Source organism: Vipera ursinii, assembly GCF_947247035.1.
Source record: "Vipera ursinii genome assembly, chromosome: 1".
Lineage (NCBI taxonomy): Eukaryota > Metazoa > Chordata > Lepidosauria > Squamata > Viperidae > Vipera > Vipera ursinii.
This window is the reverse complement of record NC_139512.1, coordinates 343,604,343-343,625,182: the sequence shown is the minus strand read 5'-3', so window position 1 is coordinate 343,625,182 and position 20,840 is coordinate 343,604,343. Positions and strand designations below refer to the sequence as shown.

General features: G+C 44.6%; 1 protein-coding gene across 1 annotated transcript in view; it reads left to right on the top strand.

Annotated features, from left to right (window-relative positions):
* The first annotated feature begins 209 nt into the window (after positions 1 to 209).
* Positions 210 to 20,840, top strand: part of MYBBP1A (MYB binding protein 1a) — an 83,400-nt gene continuing 62,769 nt past the window's right edge. Inside the window, exons 1-10 of the mRNA XM_083361839.1 lie at positions 210 to 432; positions 7,484 to 7,582; positions 10,942 to 11,025; positions 12,338 to 12,412; positions 12,733 to 12,840; positions 13,850 to 14,040; positions 15,346 to 15,513; positions 17,315 to 17,432; positions 19,232 to 19,515; positions 20,220 to 20,333. Coding sequence (XP_083217965.1) covers positions 238 to 432; positions 7,484 to 7,582; positions 10,942 to 11,025; positions 12,338 to 12,412; positions 12,733 to 12,840; positions 13,850 to 14,040; positions 15,346 to 15,513; positions 17,315 to 17,432; positions 19,232 to 19,515; positions 20,220 to 20,333 — 1,436 coding nt within the window. The 5' untranslated portion in view covers positions 210 to 237. The remainder of the gene's footprint in view (positions 433 to 7,483; positions 7,583 to 10,941; positions 11,026 to 12,337; positions 12,413 to 12,732; positions 12,841 to 13,849; positions 14,041 to 15,345; positions 15,514 to 17,314; positions 17,433 to 19,231; positions 19,516 to 20,219; positions 20,334 to 20,840) is intronic.

Here is a 20,840-nt window from a genome sequence, read left to right as displayed (position 1 = left end):
AACTACCGCTGAGGACCATAGGAGTTGGAGTTCCCGGCATCTTGAGGGTATGGATTTGGGGAAGGGTGAAACAGAGGCCAAAGATCAGGCTCATTGATGCCAATCTCGCCTCCGAGGGAAAATTTCTACTACGTGAGAAGGCGGGAGCAATCCTTTTCCGATCCCGGAAGGGGAGGTTTTCACGTGCTTCCTCTGGTGCATCACGGGGGCTTTTCCACGTGCGTCTCTGCTACCAACATGGCTGGTGATTGTAGCCCGAAGAGCGGGCAAGTGGCAGATCGCCTCGCTCCGGCCTCGCTCCCGCAGCCGGGCAGGGTCTTGGGGCAGAGTCGGCAGTTTCTGGACTATTTCTGGGACATCGCCAAGCCTGACCAGGCGATCCGTTTGAAGGCCACGGAAGGGCTGCTGAATTATTTGCAGGAAAATAAGAAAGTAAGGCATTGCAGTTGCTCGTGGGGTGTGCGGGCGGATGAAGGGGAGAGCTTCACTCCTCCTCCGGAGTCGCTTTAGAGTTAGACCTTTCCCTACGATCTTTAGGTCTGAGATCTTTAACCTTTTAGGTTGCACTTTGGACGCGCTCAGAAGCACGCTTGTTTGTGTCGGCTTTCTTGCCGGAAATGGAAAAATGGCAGGGAGCGTCAGAAGAAACGATCTATTTTGTTAGATTAATATTGTAACTTTTGTACAGGAGCGCAAAGAATAGCACGTAGCTGATTGATGATATGCCATCAAATAATATGCGATTCCTAATGATCACACGGATAGGATTTTCTCCATAACGATCTATCCCTGAGGCAACTTTAGGATATTTGGACTTATACTTCCAGCTGCCTGGAGAAGTCCAAATACTTTAAAGTTTGCCAAGGTTGACATTTATGATCATAACTTGTTCTTTCAATTCTTCCAATGGTCCCCTCCGCCACTATAGTAGTCCACCCATCTTGCTCACACATACCGCTCCCTTCTGTTTGTCCCCACAACAACAACAACCCTGTGAGGTAGATGGGGTAAGAGAATGCAAATGGCCCCAAGCCACCCTAGGAACTACAGTGGCTGAGGGTGGACTACAACCTGTCTCTCCCTACTCCTGTCCAGCACCTTCACCATTGCCCCAGGTCAGATCTAGGCTTTAGAAGGCCTGACATAAACCAATCCAGGGAGCACTCCTGGTGGAGACTAGATTAATATTTGGATTTACCCCCCCCCCCACTGCTAGTCCAGTACGCCTGTCTGTCGGTCGGTCTATCAAATTTATATTGCCACCCATCTTGCTTTGAAGCAACTACCGGTATATGGAATTTCTCCTTTTGCATGGTTGTCATGGATCTAGTGGGGAAATCATCCTTCCAAAAAGTTTCTTTTTCATACTCTTGGGTTCAGTGCCCACTGCTTGGTTTAGTAAAATATAAGGAACATTGTCATACTGCTAAGCTTGTAAGCCGCCGTGAGTCTTCGGAGAAGGGCGGGATATAAATGGAATTAAAATAAAAAAAATAAAATAAATCTTCAGTGCATCCTTATATCAATCCTAGAATCAGATAAGCTGTCCAGTATAAACAGCATCAAAAACTTTTAGCAATATCAGAATAAAAAAGTGTTTAAAAGTTGTTTCAATTTAAACAATTCATGTGATCAGGAAAATTAAAAATGGACTGTGGTACAGGTACTTACCTTTAAAGCCCTACATGGCCTAGGCCCGGGATATTTGCAGGACCGTCTGCTGCCGGGAACAACTTCCCATCGCCCAGTGCGCTCACACAGAGAGGGCCTTCTCAGGGTGCCGTCGGCCAGACAATGTTGGCTGGTGACCCCCAAGGGGAGGGCCTTCTCTGTGGGAGCGCCTGCCCTGTGGAACCAACTCCCCCTTGAGCTCCGGATGGCCTCGGATCTCCGGTCCTTTCGCCGTGACCTCAAAACTTTCCCTTTTCATCAGGCTGACCTGGACTGACAACGGAGATTTAAAATGTTTTAATTTTTAATTGTTTAGTTAATCTATTTTGGGGCTGTTTATTTAATTTCTCTTAACTTTTGTATTGTTGTTTTTATTGTTGTTAGCTGCCCTGAGTCCTTTGGGAGATAGGGCGGCATATAAGTCCCAAAAATAAATAAATAAATAAATAATCCTTGACGTAATGACCACAGTTGAGCCCCAAATTTTTGTTGCTAAGTGAAACATTTGTAAAAGTGAGTTTTGCCCCATTTTATGACTCTGCAGTTCTTAAGTTAGTAACATGGCTGGTAAGTGAATCTAGCTTCCCCCATTGACTTTGCTTGTCAAAAGGTCACAAAAGATGATCATATGACTCAGAGACACTGCAACCATCATAAATATGAGTTTATTTTATTTATTTATTTATTTATTTATTTGTTTTTATAAACCGCCCTTCTCCCCAGGGACTCGGGGCGGTGTACAGAGTAAGGTTGGTATACAGATTGAACAATAAAAAACAATAGTAAAAACAAACTGGGACCCCAATTAAAGCTATCACGACAGGCCGGACTGCTGGAACAGGAGGGTTTTTAAGTCGCGCCGCAAGGTGCGGAGGTCGGGGGCCATCCGGATTTCGGTTGGTAAGCTGTTCCAGAGGGCCGGCGCACCCACTGAGAATGCCCTCCCCCTGGGGGCCACCAGCCGACATTCCTTGAGCGGTGGCACCCTGAGGAGGCCCTCTCTGGGAGCGCACAGGACGGTGGGGTGCTGACATTGGCAGAAGGTGCTCCCGTAGGTAGTCCGGACCCATGCCATGTAGGGCTTTGTATGTCATTGTTAGCACCTTGAACTTCACACGGAAGGCATATGACTCAGTTGCCAAACATCTGGATTTTGATCACTTGACCATGGGAAGGCTGCAACAGTCATAAGTGAGAAAAATTGTCATAGGTCAATTTTTTCAGTGCTGTTGTAAGTTCGAACGGAGCCTAAATGAATTATTGTAAGATGAGGGCTACATGTATTAGTTGAACTGGTACTTAATTCTCCTTCAGTCTGAGCTATATAATTTCATTTGGAGGTTTAAAAAAACTTTTATGAACCAATATTTTAAACTGTCCTTAGAAATTTCAGTAAGATGGAAATATGGTTGGTCTCTAATCTGCATGTCATCCACCATTCTGGTATGAGAATAAGTTTGCTCAGTTTAAGGAATGGAAGATAGAAGAGTTACAGAGAATAAAGTTTATCAGCCCTGAACTTTATTGTATTTAGCATTGATTATTCTCTATATTTATATTAGTAATTAAGTTATGATAAAGGAATAGGAAAAAGTTCAAACTCCTTTTCAACTAAACCCAATATTATGCTTTTTAAAGAATCATATAGGTCAGGGGTCGGCAACCGGAAAAAGGCAAAGAGCCACTCAGAACCGGTTCCGTCACAAACACAAAAAAGTGGGAGCCGCAAAATGTGCGCGCGCGTGCATGCACGCACGCGCATGCGCAAAACAAGGCAAAACGTGCACCAGCCCTGCCCCCCATCCACCTCCAGTATGGATGGCTCTGCCAAAAGAAAAGCAGCCGAAGCAAGCCTCCTATTGAGAGAATGGGGCGGCGGAGGCTTGCAAAACGGCGGATCCAGCCTCTGCCGGCGGCTTGCAAAACGGCGGATTGAGCCTCTGCCGGCAGACACGCTTGCAGAACGGCGGATCGAGCCTCTGCCTTCTATTCAGCTCTGGGAAGTGAGGGGGAGGGAGGGGGAGTTTGGGGGGGAGGGGGAGCTCCACGGTGCAAAAATAAAGCCCTGCCGCTCTTTGCGTTGCTTGCCCGACTGGCTGTCACGGGACCACACGGATCGCCTCGCTCCCACCGGCAGCTGATTCCTTCGAGTTTGGTCTCGAGCGATTTTGCATTTTCTCCAGTGCTGAAAGCCACTCGGGGAACTTGAGTTACCAGCTCCCCGATCGCTCCACCCTCATCTTCTCTTCGTTCCCGCTTCCCCTTCCGAAGGTTCCTCTCGCCGTCCGTGACTAAAGTCCCACTCCCACGCCCCGCGGCAGGTTGGATCCCCCCCAACTATCTTGAGTACCTACAGCCCCGCGCTGCCCTCCCCCGGGCCACCGCAGCTGGAGAGGATGGCTCTGAAGTTAGATATTTCGCCCGTAAGTCGCAGAGGGACCCCGGGTGTTCATAATTGATCCATAAAAACCTAATACCAAATAAAAGTAGGATACATCAATAAAAAGATCCAATTTGATTTTCCCCCCCGCCACACACACACACACACACACACACACACACACACACACACACATGTTGGAGATCCTCCGGCGTGGCTTGGGCACCCAGAGGCTCCCGCTGCCCCCTTTTCTCCACCGGGCGAGAGAGGCAAAACGTGCACCAGCGGATCCAGCCTCTGCCAGCGGCTTGCAAAACGGCGGATCGAGCCTCTGCCGGCAGACACGCTTGGAGAATGGCGGATCGAGCCTCTGCTGGCGGCAGAGGCTCGATCCGCCGTTCTGCAAGCGTGTCTGCCGGCAGAGGCTCGATCCGCCGTTTTGCAAGCCGCCGGCAGAGGCTGGATCCGCCGTTTTCCAAGCCGCCGGCAGAGGCTGGATCCGCCGTTTTGCAAGCCCCGGCGACGAGAGGGAAGGTGGGGAAGCGCGCACAGCCCCGGCGACAAGGAGCCAACGGGGGGCGGGCGGGCGAAGCGCGGCTTTCGCTTGCCGGGGCTCTCAGCCCCGGCGACGAGGAGCCAACGGGGGGGGGGGCGGGCGGGCGAAGCGCGGCTTTCGCTTGCCGGGGCTCTCAGCCCCGGCGACGAGGAGCCAACGGGGGAGGCGGGCGGGCGGGCGAAGCGCGGCTTTCGCTCGGCGGGGCTCTCAGCCCCGGCGACGAGGAGCCAAAGGGGGAGGCGGGCGGGCGAAGTGTGGCTTTCGCTTGCCGGGGCTCTCAGCCCCGGCGACGAGGAGCCAATGGGGGAGGCGGGCGGGCGGGCGAAGCGCGGCTTTCGCTTGCCGGGGCTCTCAGCCCCGGCGACGAGGAGCCAACGGGGAGGGCGGGCGGGCGAAGTGCGGCTTTCGCTCGGCGGGGCTCTCAGCCCCGGCGACGAGGAGCCAAAGGGGGAGGCGGGCGGGCGAAGTGTGGCTTTCGCTTGCCGGGGCTCTCAGCCCCGGCGACGAGGAGACAATGGGGGAGGCGGGCGGGCGGGCGAAGCGCGGCTTTCGCTCGGCGGGGCTCTCAGCCCCGGCGACGAGGAGCCAACGGGGGGCGGGCGGGCGAAGCGCGGCTTTCGCTTGCCGGGGCTCTCAGCCCCGGCGACGAGGAGCCAACGGGGGAGGCGGGCGGGCGGGCGAAGCGCGGCTTTCGCTCGGCGGGGCTCTCAGCCCCGGCGACGAGGAGCCAACGGGGGGCGGGCGGGCGAAGCGCGGCTTTCGCTTGCTGGGGCTCTCAGCCCCGGCGACGAGGAGCCAACGGGGAGGGCGGGCGGGCGAAGTGCGGCTTTCGCTCGGCGGGGCTCTCAGCCCCGGCGACGAGGAGCCAAAGGGGGAGGCGGGCGGGCGAAGTGTGGCTTTCGCTTGCCGGGGCTCTCAGCCCCGGCGACGAGGAGCCAACGGGGAGGGCGGGCGGGCGAAGTGCGGCTTTCGCTCGGCGGGGCTCTCAGCCCCGGCGACGAGGAGCCAAAGGGGGAGGCGGGCGGGCGAAGTGTGGCTTTCGCTTGCCGGGGCTCTCAGCCCCGGCGACGAGGAGCCAATGGGGGAGGCGGGCGGGCGGGCGAAGCGCGGCTTTCGCTCGGCGGGGCTCTCAGCCCCGGCGACGAGGAGCCAACGGGGGAGGCGGGCGGGCGGGCGAAGCGCGGCTTTCGCTCGGCGGGGCTCTCAGCCCCGGCGACGAGGAGCCAACGGGGGGCGGGCGGGCGAAGCGCGGCTTTCGCTTGCCGGGGCTCTCAGCCCCGGCGACGAGGAGCCAACGGGGGAGGCGGGCGGGCGGGCGAAGCGCGGCTTTCGCTTGCCGGGGCTCTCAGCCCCGGCGACGAGGAGCCAACGGGGGAGGCGGGCGGGCGAAGCGCGGCTTTCGCTCGGCGGGGCTCTCAGCCCCGGCGACGAGGAGCCAACGGGGGACGGGCGGGCGAAGCGCGGCTTTCGCTTGCTGGGGCTCTCAGCCCCGGCGACGAGGAGCCAACGGGGAGGGCGGGCGGGCGGAGTGCGGCTTTCGCTCGGCGGGGCTCTCAGCCCCGGCGACGAGGAGCCAAAGGGGGAGGCGGGCGGGCGAAGTGTGGCTTTCGCTTGCTGGGGCTCTCAGCCCCGGCGACGAGGAGCCAACGGGGGGGCGGGCGGGCGAAGCGTGCCTTCTTGCTCGTCGGGGCTGCTAGCCCCGGCGACGAGAGGGAACGGGGGGGGGGGGAAGAAGCAGATCTACTTACGTTTTACTTCTTCCTCTCTTCCTCCACTCTGCCAGTAAAAAAACAAAGGTTTGTGGGCGGTCCCACAAACCAACCAATCAATTTAAACTTTTCAAGTTTTTTTGTGAGAAGTTTAAATTGATTAAGTTTTTTTAGTACCATTTTTTTTTTCAAGAGGGAGGAGGCCTGGGAGCCGCATGGGCCGGCTCAAAGAGCCGCATGCGGCTCCGGAGCCGCGGGTTGCCGACCTGTGATATAGGTGATCTTAGTTCATCTCAGGTCATTAAAAGTGTTGGAGAAATGGTGCGTCTCTAATTTGTTTAATAATAAAAGAATCTCAACCACTTCATATAAATGCATTCGCCTAGCCAGATCCAGCCCATTTTCTTTGTTAAGTTTTTGTCCCCAACTCTTACCACAACTGGTCAGTTCTGTTCAGCTTTTGGAGTTACTGCACTGACAGAAAAACAGTTGGGAGTCCTGACCCTGTTTACATAATTTATTTCTAATACTCCACTGTATTGAAAAGAATAAAGAAAGAGTTATGTGATTAAAAAAAAGGTTAACTTATTTTTTTCTCAAGGTCTTTCGTTTCTACCCATATTTTGCAAACATTACTGGGGAGAAGCAGTGGCAAACTAAGCCACTGCAATGCAGCATTTGTAAAACTTGTTTTTGGTATTAAAATAGAATCTTTTGATCTTTTACATAAATCTTCCTCCTGCATGGTTTCCCTTACAGTGATTTATTGGATGAGCTGTAACATTAAAAGCCAAAAAACTGTTATGGTGTTGCATGGTCTGTAAACCCAGTTTATGTGCCAGTTTATTCTGTATCGTTAAAATAACTTCAATCTGTAGAACGTCTATTGCATATAGTATTGGAATTTACTGTGTCATCTGTTCTTGTTTACTTTGCTGCCAGAGTGTGACTCCATCAAGCCAGAATAAAAATAAAATAGTATTTCTTGATTTCAGAATTTATGTTCTTTTTTATTTAAAATATTCAACGCAATTGCTAGAAATCATAATGGTAATAAAATATAAATGGTAGATGTTAAGGTTAAAGGGTAACACAGAAGTTTGTAGGATGCAAGTTGGTAACCATTCCCACCTCATTCGCCTTGGATATCTTTGTAATTTCTTTTAGGATGAAGATTTTTTAAAGTATACCTTAAAACGTTTGATTGATGGATTGGGAGCAACTCGAGAAGTGGCCCGTCCAGGATTCAGTTTGGCATTGGCGCAGGTTGGTGTCCCTTGATGTAGAAAATACACAGACAGACAGACAGACGCACACACACACACACACACAAATTAAATTTTATTGACTTTTTTTTAGTAAATTTAGTAAAAGCTAATATAAACTAAACTAGAAGGAAAAAGAAAGCATAAGCTACTACAGTAACTTTTCACCCTCTTTTAAAATTACAAATCCTCTTCTTTCCATAACCTCACCTCATAGACATAATGCACAAATCGTCATCTTTCCAGTCCTGTTTCAGCAAAAAGTCCATTATGAGTTATCAGAAATATCAAACAGATCATTTATCCCTGATCAAATAATTCAACTTTATATTCATTCTTTTGGCTCTTCACAGTTTAGACCTTTAAATCATTTCAGTGGCATCATAGGATTTGATCTGTCATCAATCATTGACATTCAGAAGCAGTCTTCAAAGTTTTCACCAGTCTACTTTGTAAATCCTATAGAAAGGCATCATCCACGATTTCTTGTCATAGCTATTCTATGTCCATATAGTTTTCTTGATGTCTTCTGTACAGTTGCAAGAAAAAGTATGTGAACCCTTTGGGATTACGTGGAGTTTTGCATGAATTGGCCATAAAATGCACTCTAAACGTCATGTAAGTCACAACAATAGAAAAACACAGTCTGCTTAAAATAATACTACACAAACATTAGCTGTTGTCATGTTTTAATTGAACATAACATGTAAACATTCACAGTGCAGGGTGGAAAAAGTATGTGAACCCCTAGCCTAATGACTTCTCCAAGAGCTAATTGGAGCCAGGAGTGAGCCAACCTTGACTCCAATCAGTGTGATGATATTGGATGTGTTGCTGACAGCCGTCCTGCCCTTTAAAAACACACACCTGTTTTGGGTTTACTGGTGTGAAGAAGCACTCTCTGATGTGAACCATGCCTCGCAGAAAAGAGCTCTCAGAAGACCTACGATCAAGAATTGTTGACTTGCATGAAGCTGGAAAGGGTTACAAAAGTATCTCCAAAAGCCTTGATGTTCATGTGTCCACGGTAAGACAGACTGTCTACAAATGGAGAAAGTTTAGCACTGTTGCTACTCTCCCTAGGCGTGGTCGTCCTGTAAAAATGACTGTAAGAGCACAGCGCATAATGCTTAATGAGGTAAAGAAGAATCCTAGAGTGTCAGCTAAAGACCTACAGAAATCTCTGGCACATGCTAACATTTTTGTTGACACATCTACAATAAGGAAAACATTAAACAAGAATGGAGTACATGGGAGGACACCACGGAGGAAGCCATTGCTGTCCAAAAAAAATATTGCAGCACGTTTGAAGTTTGCAAAAGAGCACCTGGATGTTCCACAGCACTACTGGCAAAATATACTGTGGACAGATGAAACCAAAATTGAGGAGTTTGGGAAAAACACACAACACTGTGTGGAGAAAAAAAGGCACAGCACACCAACATCAAAACCTCATCCCCACTGTAAAACATGGCGGTTTGGGGCTGCTTTGCTGCCTCAGGGCCTGGACGGATTGTTGTCATTGATGGGAAAATGAATTCCAGAGTTTATCAGGACATTTTGCAGGAAAACATATGACCATCTGTCCGCCAACTGAAGCTCCGCAGAGGATGGGTGATGCAACAGGACAATGACCCAAAGCATACAAGTAATTCAACAAAACAATGGCTTTAACAGAACAGAATACGCCTTCTGGAGTGGCCCAGTCAGAGTCCTGACCTCAACCCGATTGAAATGCTGTGGCATGACCTTAAGAGAGCGATTCACACCAGACATCCCAAGAATATTGCTACACTGAAACAGTTTTGTGCAGAGGAGTGGTCCAAAATTACTCCAGATCGTTGTGCAGGTCTGATCTGCAACTACAGGAAACGTTTGGTTGAGGTTATTGCTGCCAAAGGAGGGTCAACCAGTTATTAAGTCCAAAGGTTCACATACTTTTTCCACCCTGCACTGTGAATGTTTCCATCTTATGTTCAATTAAAACATGACAACAGCTAATGTTTGTGTAGTATTATTTTAAGCAGACTGTGTTTTTCTATTGTTGTGACTTACATGACATTTAGAGCGCATTTTATGGCCAATTCATGCAAAACTCCACATAATCCCAAAGGGTTCACATACTTTTTCTTGCAACTGTATTCCCATTTTGATAATCTCTGTTTTGTTGTCTTCTATCTATGCCTAAAAGTTATTTTTTAAAATTTTTCTCATCAGATGTTTACCCATTGAAATTTGTATAATTTCTGAGATATTAGTTATTCATATCTTAGTCCATTTTTAAGGATTCTTTGAGACAAGTAAAAGTTACAATTAACCTTAGCAATTGTAATTGTTTTGCTGCTTAGTCCTTTAGTTCCCTCTAGTGTCCATTTGCAAATTTCATCAAGCCTCGGTTTCTGATATGGGTTTACAGTTCCATTTCAGTCATTTCCTACATATGTATATAGTTACTAAATTATATACTTGTTTTTTTTCATATCCCACAGCACAAATAACCGATATTCCAAATCTCTCTGATCTCCCAGGTCATTTGAAATTTTCTTAAAATCTTTTTTTCTTTTTTGCCAATTTTATATTAAACTCTTTAGTATCTGTTTAAAATTCCTTAAATCCAAAGAAGATAAAGCTCATCAGGTGTCAAATTGAGCTTCTTCTTTTGAATGTCTCTAATAGCCATAAAAAAGTTCAATTGAACTTTTTCAAATTTGATTAGAAAGTGAGTTCAGCTGGCATAGTGTCCTTATGAAAGGCTCCAATGTTATTAAAGCAAAGATGTCATTTCCCTTGGCTTTTAGTGCTCAAGACCAGGGGTCTTCAAACTTGGTCCTTTATGACTTGTGGACTTAAACTCCCAGAATTCCTCAGCCAGGCACACTGGCTGAGGAATTCTGGGAGTTGAAGTCCACAAGTCATAAAAGCGCCAAGTTTGAAGACCCCTGCTCAACCAAGACCATGGGACCCAGCTGTTTTATCGTTCCCTTGTGAGCAGCTGTCATTCAGAGTGCTTGTGGGGATCTCCCATTCTGTCCTTCTCCAAAGGTTAATTCTTTATTCTTCACAGCCGTTGTCATCTCTGCTGTTCTGGAGACATTTTCAGTCAGTCATGAGTCACTCAACTAGCCAACAAGTTACCAAGCCAGTTGCTTGCTGTAATCTACTGATATGTGAGCTCAGACAGAACTTTTAGAAGAAAAGAACTCTTTTTACCAAAAAAGATGGGAACAGTAAATGTAATCACAGGTTTGGCACAGGTCAAGAGTAGGAATCAAAAAACATTTTGCCCTTTCAAGACTGGCCCTGTAACTTACTTTGAATGTTCTGTAGCTTTCTCTCATTATATTTTTTTTTCTTTCCAAGGTATTGCAAGTGTTTGAAGAGCTGACTCTCTTGGCAGTTCTGCAACAGATTAAGGAAAAATATGATCTTGGTAGAGTGAAGAAGGTAAGAATGTTGATTTGTTTATAATTTCAGTTTTTAAAAATGTCCACTCGCCAAAACTCAAGGAGGCTTAGTGAAGGCAATAATAATAATAATAATAATAATAATAATAATAATAATAATAATAATAATAATAATAATAATAATAATAATAATAAATAAATAAATATAAAAATAAAAAAGGGTCGGCATGGCACTTCAGATTTTAGGTTGGGTGAGTCATCTACAAACAGATGCAGAGACTGCGGCCATTCTACTTAACCTATCTCTGCCATGACAGAGAGTCTGAGGGAAGGCCCAAATTTGTAGAAGCTTTTTTAAAAAGTTTTTTTTAAGGAATTCCCCCTCTCAGAATTTGGGGAATCAATTATCTAATCTAACAAGACCGAAGTTTGCTTATTGGCCACAGAATAATCACTAGTTGAAGGGTTGTACCAATTCATGGAGGTTATGGAGATCAGTGGCTCTTAGTTTCGAGGAAAATTATGCTGCCTCTGATGGCTATCTGCTGAGAGACTAGCTGGCTTCCATGTGCAGTTGGTTGGCCACTGCGAGAATAGGCTGCTGGAGAACATGGGCCAAAGGTCCAATCCAGCTGAGCACTGTTTATAGTCTTCTGTTCCTATAGTTATATCCCTGTTCAGTGTGGCTTGCCAAAATTTGTCTCCCTTTGTTGCAAATTCTATGGTACTATTTTCAGATGTTTTAAAGTGAAACCTATCCTTTTAAAGTATTGCTTTATTCAACCCACAAAAAGTAGTAGAAGTAACACCTCTCAGAAACATCTATAATCCAAATGCAGCATTTTTAGAGATACTATATCATCTGAGAAGTCCAGAAAAAATGTTGCTTTGTTTAAGGTATGGCTGTTGCTGTTAATTTTTGTTGCAATTGTACATATCTGCATAAGTGTTATGTGTTTCAGAAAGTGTAAAATAAGAAACAAACTGGGTTCTTAAGGCAGCACCCGCCAACCTTTTGGGAACCAGGGACCGGTTCCGTGGAGAGAGGTTTTTCTGTGGACCAGAGAGGGCGTGATTTTGTGTGCTGCCTGCATCCCTGTAATACTAATTTTTAACTCCACATTTTGCAGCCACAGTTTATATTGAAGATCAGAAGTAGGTTGAGAATCTTGGAGAAACTCCAGCTAAAGCATTTGAGCATTTTAGAATAGATGTTATCTTAAGGTCAGATGCTGCCAAGCATTTGTGGCTTAACCTGTGTTAAAATGTCAGACCCTCCCCCTCCAATTCATCACACTTCTGACTATGTTTGTAACCAATATTCCTGGTGTGCTGGCTTTCTGTCATTTCAGAAACTTTTCAGGAATGCTCTGTTTGGAAACTTTTTTGGAGTGCTAGCTCTCTTCCAATCCAGGCGCCTGTCAAAGGTAATGTTATAGAATTATTCCAGGTCTCTCCACATCTTCCCTTCTTGCACTGCTTCTTTGAGTTTTTCTATGCTCTGGCTGGCGTAGTGTCCAGCCACCGTGTTCTTTGATGCCTGGTTTTCTTTTACCACTAACTATTCCAAACACAATTGCTTTCTCCATTGAATTCCCCTCGCATAACATGGCCAAAGTAAGTGAGGTGCAGTTTTGTGATTTTGCCTTCTAGTGACATGTCTGATGTTATCATGATTTGCTAAACAAGTTGGGGTTGGCTAGGTTCAACAGGATACACTATAAAGCCTGATTTTTGATCTCCTTAGGATTCCAAGGCTCTCCTTGAGTGCGTCCAGCTTCTACAGACCCTTTCTGAACACTATGCCCATCTTAAGGACCTCCCAAGAAAGACATTAGTTGACATTGTTTCCGAGGTAAGGAAGACTGAGCAAAAAAGGGGAACTTGTTAAAAGTATTAGCTTTTGTAAATGATCTATTTTTAAGGTAAGAAGGTGGAGAATGACCAATGATATGCACACATCATTGCTGCTTCTATTTACAGCAGGCAAATAATTTTGTAACTGCTGTGACCTTAGCCACCAATGATAGAGAGGTACCAATAGACCGAAGAAGAAAAAGGTTCAGACTCTTGATCGTTATGTAAGAATACATGATTCCCTTGTTACAGTTTAATCTGTTCTTCCAGATCACAAAACTGTATGCAGTTTAAGCTTGGGATATTTAAAAGGCTGTTTTCCCTCTTACATGTCTGCCTGCCTTTAACGATCTTTGGCAAGAGATCCTTTAGTCTTGCCATTGTTAACTTTAAAAACCTCCTGGATCAGACCAACTCCCATTTTAGTTAAACATTTTGTTTCACGTACTGTAGTTCCCAGCTTATACTACTAGGATGCTAATAGACAAGAGTAACAGAATTAACAGATTTGGAAGGGACCTTGGAGATCTTCTAGTCCAACTTCGGCTCAAGCAGAAAAGCAGAAAACCCTATACCATTTCACATAAATGGTTGTCCAATCTCTTCTTAAAAATATCCAGTGTTGGAGCACCCAAACCTCTGGAGACAAGTTGTTCCACCAATTAATTGTTCTGACTGTCAGGAAATTTCTCTTTAGTTCTAGGTTGGTTCTCTCCTTGATTAGTTTCCGTCCGTTGCTTCTTGTCCTGCCTTCAGATTCTTTGGAGAATTGGTTGACCCCCTCTTCTTTGTGGTAGCCCCTGAGATATTGGAAGGCTTCTTTTTATTAGGGCTGAAAACCTATTCCTGTCCCATCAGTGACTGCTGACTAGTGAAGTAGCTGATTTCTACTGCATAACTTCATTGATGTAAAGCCAAAATATAACTCTACATAGATAAAAAAAACAACTGCTGATATGTATTGTTCATACTGCAATGTTTCTCCCCTGGGGCATTGTTGTTTCCAGATCCCAGAGACTGTATTTGAAAAGGTGCTTTACAATATCTTGGAGGATGAACTTACTGCAGCTTTCAGCACTCCTGGTCAATTGTACCTCCTGTTGGTGGGCATCCAAAAATTCCCCAAAGTTCTCGGACCAGAGAAGCTGAAGGCCCTCTTGGGCACAACAGCTGTTGTGACGGCACAAAACATCCCCAGGTCAGTAAAACTAATGAAGCATCCAGGAAAACCCTTTCTCTCTCACTCCAAGTATAGCAGATACCCATCTTCCTATTGAAAATAACTTTTTAACTAGAAATGGACTGCAGTACAGTTAGTCCTCGACTAACAACCATTCATTTAACAACGATTTAGAGTTTACAAGGGCATGTGAAAAGTGACTTACGACTCGTCCTTGACGTTATAGTTGTTGCATCGTGGTCATATCTGGCAGTTTGAGCACTTGGCAGCTGGCTCACCTATATGACCAGTTGCAGAATCCTGGGCTCATATGATTACCCTTTACGATCTTCCCAGCCTGACCTCTGAGAAGCAAAATCATTGGGGAAAGTCAGGTTGGCTTAACAATCATGTGATTCACTTGACTGTATGATTCACTTAATAAATATGGTTTTTAAAAACTCATAAATTGGGTTGTTACATGATTTGCTTTATGGCCCTCTCTCTTAGCAACCAAAATTCCAGTCCCAATTGTGTTTGTAAGGCAAAGACTACCTGTACTGTACTTCTGTTTCCAGGAAAAGGGCAATAAGAGAGAAATAGAGCATATATTTTATGTTTAAATTATCCCAAGTAGGGGTAAGAAATATTCCAGTGTTGGGAAAAATTTCTGCTAATCTCTGATTGGGCTTGCACATTGTAGCAAATTATGGCTTCTTTAGCTGGTTTGCCTAAGTAATGTACATTTGACTGGATTTGCACATTTTGACTTGGCTCTGTGTGTAAACCACTTAGCTGAATCAGGGGTTTTGTTTAGCAGATGCCTGTTTTCTAAATTCTTCTTTGTTGTTTTGCTAGTTCTTCTTCCCAGCAATAATGAAGATAGTGTAGGAGATGACCAGGCTGAGCTTGAGGGTGGGGTCAAATGCGTCATCAATCAGTAGTCCTTTCATGCCCACAAGAGATGTAAGTCCAACCCACCTTGAATTCCTTCTATTCTTAATTCCCGCTAATTTCCCTTGGCTGTTAGTAGTTCAGATTAATGTCAAGCACCAAGGAGATTAGGAGATCCAGACAGTTCAAATGAGTATAGAGATTTATCGCAAGCTTAAGCACTCTACAAGAATCTGAACTACTAACAGCCAAAGGAAATTTGCGGTAGATAACGGCAGAAGGAATTCAAGATGGGCTGGACTTAGATCTTTTGTGGGCATGAAGGGACTCATGACTGATTACGCATTTGACCCCTCCCTCGGCTCGGCCTGCTCATCTCCTGCGGATAGATTCCTTCGGAACAATGACAACAAAAAAGAATAATGAAGATTCTGTTGTTTTCTTCATTAGGATTGTGGAAGTTTTGAAAATGGCAGCCAAATCAGAGAGGAAGGACAAAATTCTTCCAGCTGTAGGACTGGACCTGATAAAAGTGGCGTTGAAAGAAGGAACTTTTGAACTGTTCTGGAAAGAAGCTGTAGAAAATGGGCTACTTAAAGAAAATGTTGGACCCTGCAGGTATGTTGAAAGAACTTGAAATTATCTTTCAGCCTGAAATTATCTCTGCCCGTTGGTTATTTCTCCTGGAGAATGCTGAGTCTCTGAGTAACATAATGAATGGGCATAATACAGGTAAGTCCTCAAGTGACGTCCACAATTGAACCTAAAATTTCTCTTGCTAAACTTCTATTTTGTCCCGTTTTATGATGCTTCTTGCCGCAGTTGTTAAATGAATCTCTGCAGTTGTTAAATTAGTAACACAATTGTTAAGTGAATCTGGCTTCTGTATTGACTTGGCTTGTCAAAAGGTCGCAAAAGGTGGTCACATGGCCCCAAGATACTGCAACCACCATAAATATGAGCCAAGTGCCTGAATTTTGAACATGTGATCATGAGGATGCTGCAGTGGTCATAAGTGTCAAAAACAGTCATAGATTAAGTACGAAATTAGAGTTACTCTTTTAAATTCTGTAACTAGTTATGACAGGTAGTCCTTGAGTTAAGACTTAATGGAGCCTGCTTATTGCAGTTGTAAGTTGTAATGGTTGTAGTGTGGGTGGTCAGACGCATTTTAAAATTGAAGACCGGTTTTAAAAATTGCTTTAGTCATTAAGCAAACTTATTGTTCATTATGTATAGCTCAGTTTTGTCAAGAATGAAAGTGCCGGTTTTTGGCAAGACATTAAAAAACTTGTTCACATGACTGCGGGATGCTACAAACAACTATAAGTGCAATCATGTTGGCAAGCACCTGAAGTCATTAGTTCCCTCTTTCAGATACGTCATAACTTTGAACAGTTGCTAAATGACCAGTCATAGATTGAGGACTGCCTGTAGATACTGTATGTTACAGCATCAGACATACTAAAATTAATATGTTAACAGTTCCATGCCTTCATTTACATGCTCATATCCCTATTTTAGGGATGCGGTGGCTCAGTGGGTTAGGACGCTGAGCTTGTCGATCAGAAGGTCGGCAGTTTGGTGGGTCGAATCCCGAGTGCCGCGTAACAGAGTTGTCCCAGCTTCTGCCAACCTAGCAGGTTGAAAGCACGTAAAAATGCAAGTAGAAAAATAGGGACCACTACGGTGGGAAGGTAACAGCGTTCCGTGCGCCTTTGGTGTCTAGTCATGCCGGTCACATGACCATGGAGACGTCCTTGGACAAGCGCTGGCTCTTCGGCTTTGAAACGGAGATGAGCACCGGCCACTAGAGTTGGAAATGACTAGCACGCATGTGCGGGGGAACCTTTAACTTTATCCCTATTTTAACAATAACATTTATGTTATCCAAGAAATGGATATTGATTCAATTGCAATAGTAACTCAAGGGTTTTATAAAATATGAATAAAGAAGAGAAACAAGTAACAAAAAATAATGTTATTATGATTCATGTCAAGAGAACAACACAAACAATTACAAACCATATCAAGTATGTAACAGAGAATGGGATGATTAATGAACTTGCTATAGGGCCTGCTTAAAAAATAAAAATGAGATCTTTATGGATTTATGAGTGTATAATGATATTGGGGGCCATGTAGACATCAAGGAAATGTTCCAGAGGACAGGAACAAAATCTAACTATAGTTTTGAAATTACAGTCCTTAGATATTTAGTTGGAAATAAACCTTTTTGAATTTGCTGAATACTTTTTAAAATGTACATAAATTTTCTTGTGCAGCTTCAGTGGTTTTGTACAGCATGTTCAGTCTGGCGTTTGCTCCAGAATCAGTGCAGAACACCTTATTTACTTGTCCCACATTTCTGTTGTGGAGTTTTGATTTCCTTTTGACCCAAATGTCTGTTTTCCTTCAGCTACATGTGTTTCCGATTGCTGGGCAGTGTCTTCCCACTTCTTTCTCTCAGCCAGCTAAAGATGGTTCTTCAAGGTGAAACTATGCGTCAGTATGGCTTCCACGTTGTCACAAGTAAGGTAAATACATTGCTGCAAGATCTCAGTGAGATTTAAAATTGTAGGTAGAATATCCCAGGTTCAGTCCTCAGCATTTCCCATTCACAGAATCTCAGCAAGACGAACAGAGATTGTGATGGACAACTGACCACAAGTTGGTACCCAGAAATTTGAGATCAGTGGCAAAATTTCTGACTTTCAATGGAAAGACCTAGAAAAATAAAGATTGAAAAATAAAGATTGACTGTTCTGTACCAGCCTGCTACTGGCCCTGCAGAAAAGGCAGGGACAACCCCTGTACAAACGGCAAGAGGCTGGAATTAAGCCTGCCAAATTTATTAACATAAAACAGAGCAAAACAAGACACGGACCATGAAACAGGAGCTATGAAACAGGAACTATTCAAGCGGTTGCCTTCAGCAAACCAGCCCTCCCACGCATTCCCCTTTTATACAGTTCAGGGCGTGGCTTCTCTCTGCCTCCTTCCGAGGTGCCCCATTGCCTTCCTCTGTTTACTCCTGATTGACTGCCTCCTGCGTCGGGCGTCCTTGAACAGGGCCAGCTGTGGGTCATCTTCATCCACGCTGTCAGGCTCACACAGCTGGGTCTCCGTCGTGACCAGGTGGGAGGGGCCTGGCTGAGGGCTCTCATCAGCAAGCTCTCCAACCCCCTCAGCAAGCTCTTCAACACCCCCCTCCTCCTCGGAGTCGTCCGACCCAACTGCTGAACCCACAGGCTGACCCTGAATCACAACACTGACATTCAGTTTTCGAGTGAGGCAGATTTGTTTCCACCTTTCCCTGCCACAAATCCTGCTCAAAAGGGTCAAATGTTCCTCCTGCTAATGACATCATTGTGTCACTGAACAGGTTCCTGTGGTCTTTGTAAACCAAATAGATAAAAATCTGCTCCTGACTGGCAACTACTTCCATTCCCTGGCTGTAAAAATTCCTAGCTTGGGACTGTAGATTCTCTTCTATAATTGGCTGGTTTTCATGAATATTTTCAGGAAGGAACTAACAACTTAAAACTGAAATCAACCTGTTCCCATTGCTATTTAGAAAACCTAAATAGCGATGAGTTTGATGTGGGAACTGTTTTTTCATTTTATAAAAATTGGCCTTTTGTTCAATGGGCTTCAGTTTTTATGATAAGAAGTTTCCTTTATACTCAGCCAGGCCATTGGTCTGACTGGCTATTGTCTGTGAACAGCTGCTCTTTTAGTTTCCATTAGATGTGTCCTTTTTTTGGTGTGCCTGAGGGTCAAACATAGCACCTTGGCAAGAGCTATGCATCTTGCCTAAGGGAACTGCCTTAGGTCACTTTAGTCAGAGTTGCTTTACTAGCCAGCTTTGTTGGAATGTATGTTTGTAATTCCCATAATTGTCAGCTAGCGTGATCAGAGATTATAAGAATTATAGTCTAAAATATTTGGGGACCAGATGATATTTAGGGCATATTTCTACTTGTTTTGACAATGGTTCTCTCCTTCCTTTTAGAAAAACTGTTAGGATATCTTTTCCCACAGCATTCAGGTCCACTTGAGTGAAGTCCCCTTTTAGTTGTTCATTTATCCTGTTTATTCACCATTACAAACACACTCGTGTCTGTGTGTGTCTCTGTGTTTCAATGATATGGAGTTATTTTTGTCATTGTTTATTTTTGTTATACGTTGCCCAATGTGTAACCCTGCTTGAGTTGGGTAGCCTTATAAATGAATGAATGAATGAATGAATGAATGTGCATATTGGAAGATGCCACAATCTTTAGTCATTAAGCCATAGCCCTCTTGGTAGTCCTCACCCATCTGTGTATTTCAGCTGCCTACGAGGTTTAAATTTGCCCCAGAGATGGACTTCTACGTTGACTTGTTCTTAGAGGGATGCACCAGCCCTGAGAAGCAGCTGGCAGTGATGGTTGCCTTCTCTACCCTCACCAACAAAGGTTATCCAGTTGTGCCCTCATTCTGGAAAGTGGTGAGGCATCTTCTTCCCACTGCTCTGCTAAAGTACATTGACTGGCTGAAGAACATGTTTCTCAATCCAGACCTGGACTGCTGTGTGGATTTTGTCACCAAAAGGCAGAACGAGAAGAAAATGAGTGGGTGAGTCTCTTTTTCCCTTTGGAATGGTTGGAGAGTACTCATTGCAGAATAGGCAGCATTTGGAAAGCTTGGCTGAATGCTGTAGCTTTATCTAGCATGCTGTGCCCCAGTTTCAATACAGTTGCCTGAATTGTATCCCTCTTAGCATTTGATATAAAGTAATAAAATCTCAATTTACAGACTTCCAGTTAGTAGACTCTGGATATAGTGAGCTATATTTCTCTCCAGGTATCCTCCAAACTAATGGACAATTCAGTTGCATCTGAAATAACCTAACTGAGCAGTTAAATGTACATTACCGGTAATTTAATTTTAATTTTACAGTTGTCATATTTGCATCAGTTGTGTAAGGACACTATTATGCAAATTAGGTAAGATGATGAAAATATTGTAAATCACTGTGATGAACATTTGAGAGTACCAGATGCCCCTTTCCCCAAATGGTTCATTAAAAACAAGTCCCATTATACTGGCCCATTATTAATAGTTACTCTTTTGTATAATTAAAGGAGATAATAGATGTTAGCTTCATTACTGTCCTGCAGGCTTTATCATCTTTTTCATGGTATCAAATTATTTTAAAGTGTTAAAATTGCCTAGACAGGTGCTCGAGGATGGACAATATATTTAAGATTTTTAAAGAAATACATGATAATATTGAAGAGCTGTTAATGTCATTGTGCTACTCTCTTTTGATTGATCAGCGTAACTGACCACAGCATCACACGCCTAAGGAAATGGATCATCGGCCGCCTCATCGGAATTGCCGAACACCCGCAAGTCAACAAGGAGGATGAGCTTGTCATGGACATTTCCAGGTAAAGGAAACAACATGAGTGGCTAGGTGCATTTAGAGGAGTTGAGTAGAGGTCAAAAAAGTAACAATGGTAACCCTGTAGATCAGGGGGTCTTCAAATTTGGCCCTTTTATTCCTTGTGGACTTCAACTCCCAGAATTCCTCAGCCAGGCACGCTGTTTAAGGAATTCTGGGAGTTGAAGTCATAAAAGGGCCAGGTTTGAAGACCCCTGCTGTAGATACAACATCTCATACAGTAGGACAAGTTAAGACACTTAGAACACTGTTTTTGAAGAAAAAGAGAAACAGTTTAAAAATAATCAAAACAATATCAATGGATGAGTAATAATCATAATATGATATTATTATACAGTATATATATTAATTAGCATTAATTATTATTATTATAATGAATAAAATAATGAGAGGCTATGAATTCTAGTCCTGCCAGGCATAAAAGACAGACTGCTTGGGTCAGTCACTTTTTCTCATCCCAACTTGCCTTGCAGGATTGTTGTGGGAGAAAGAG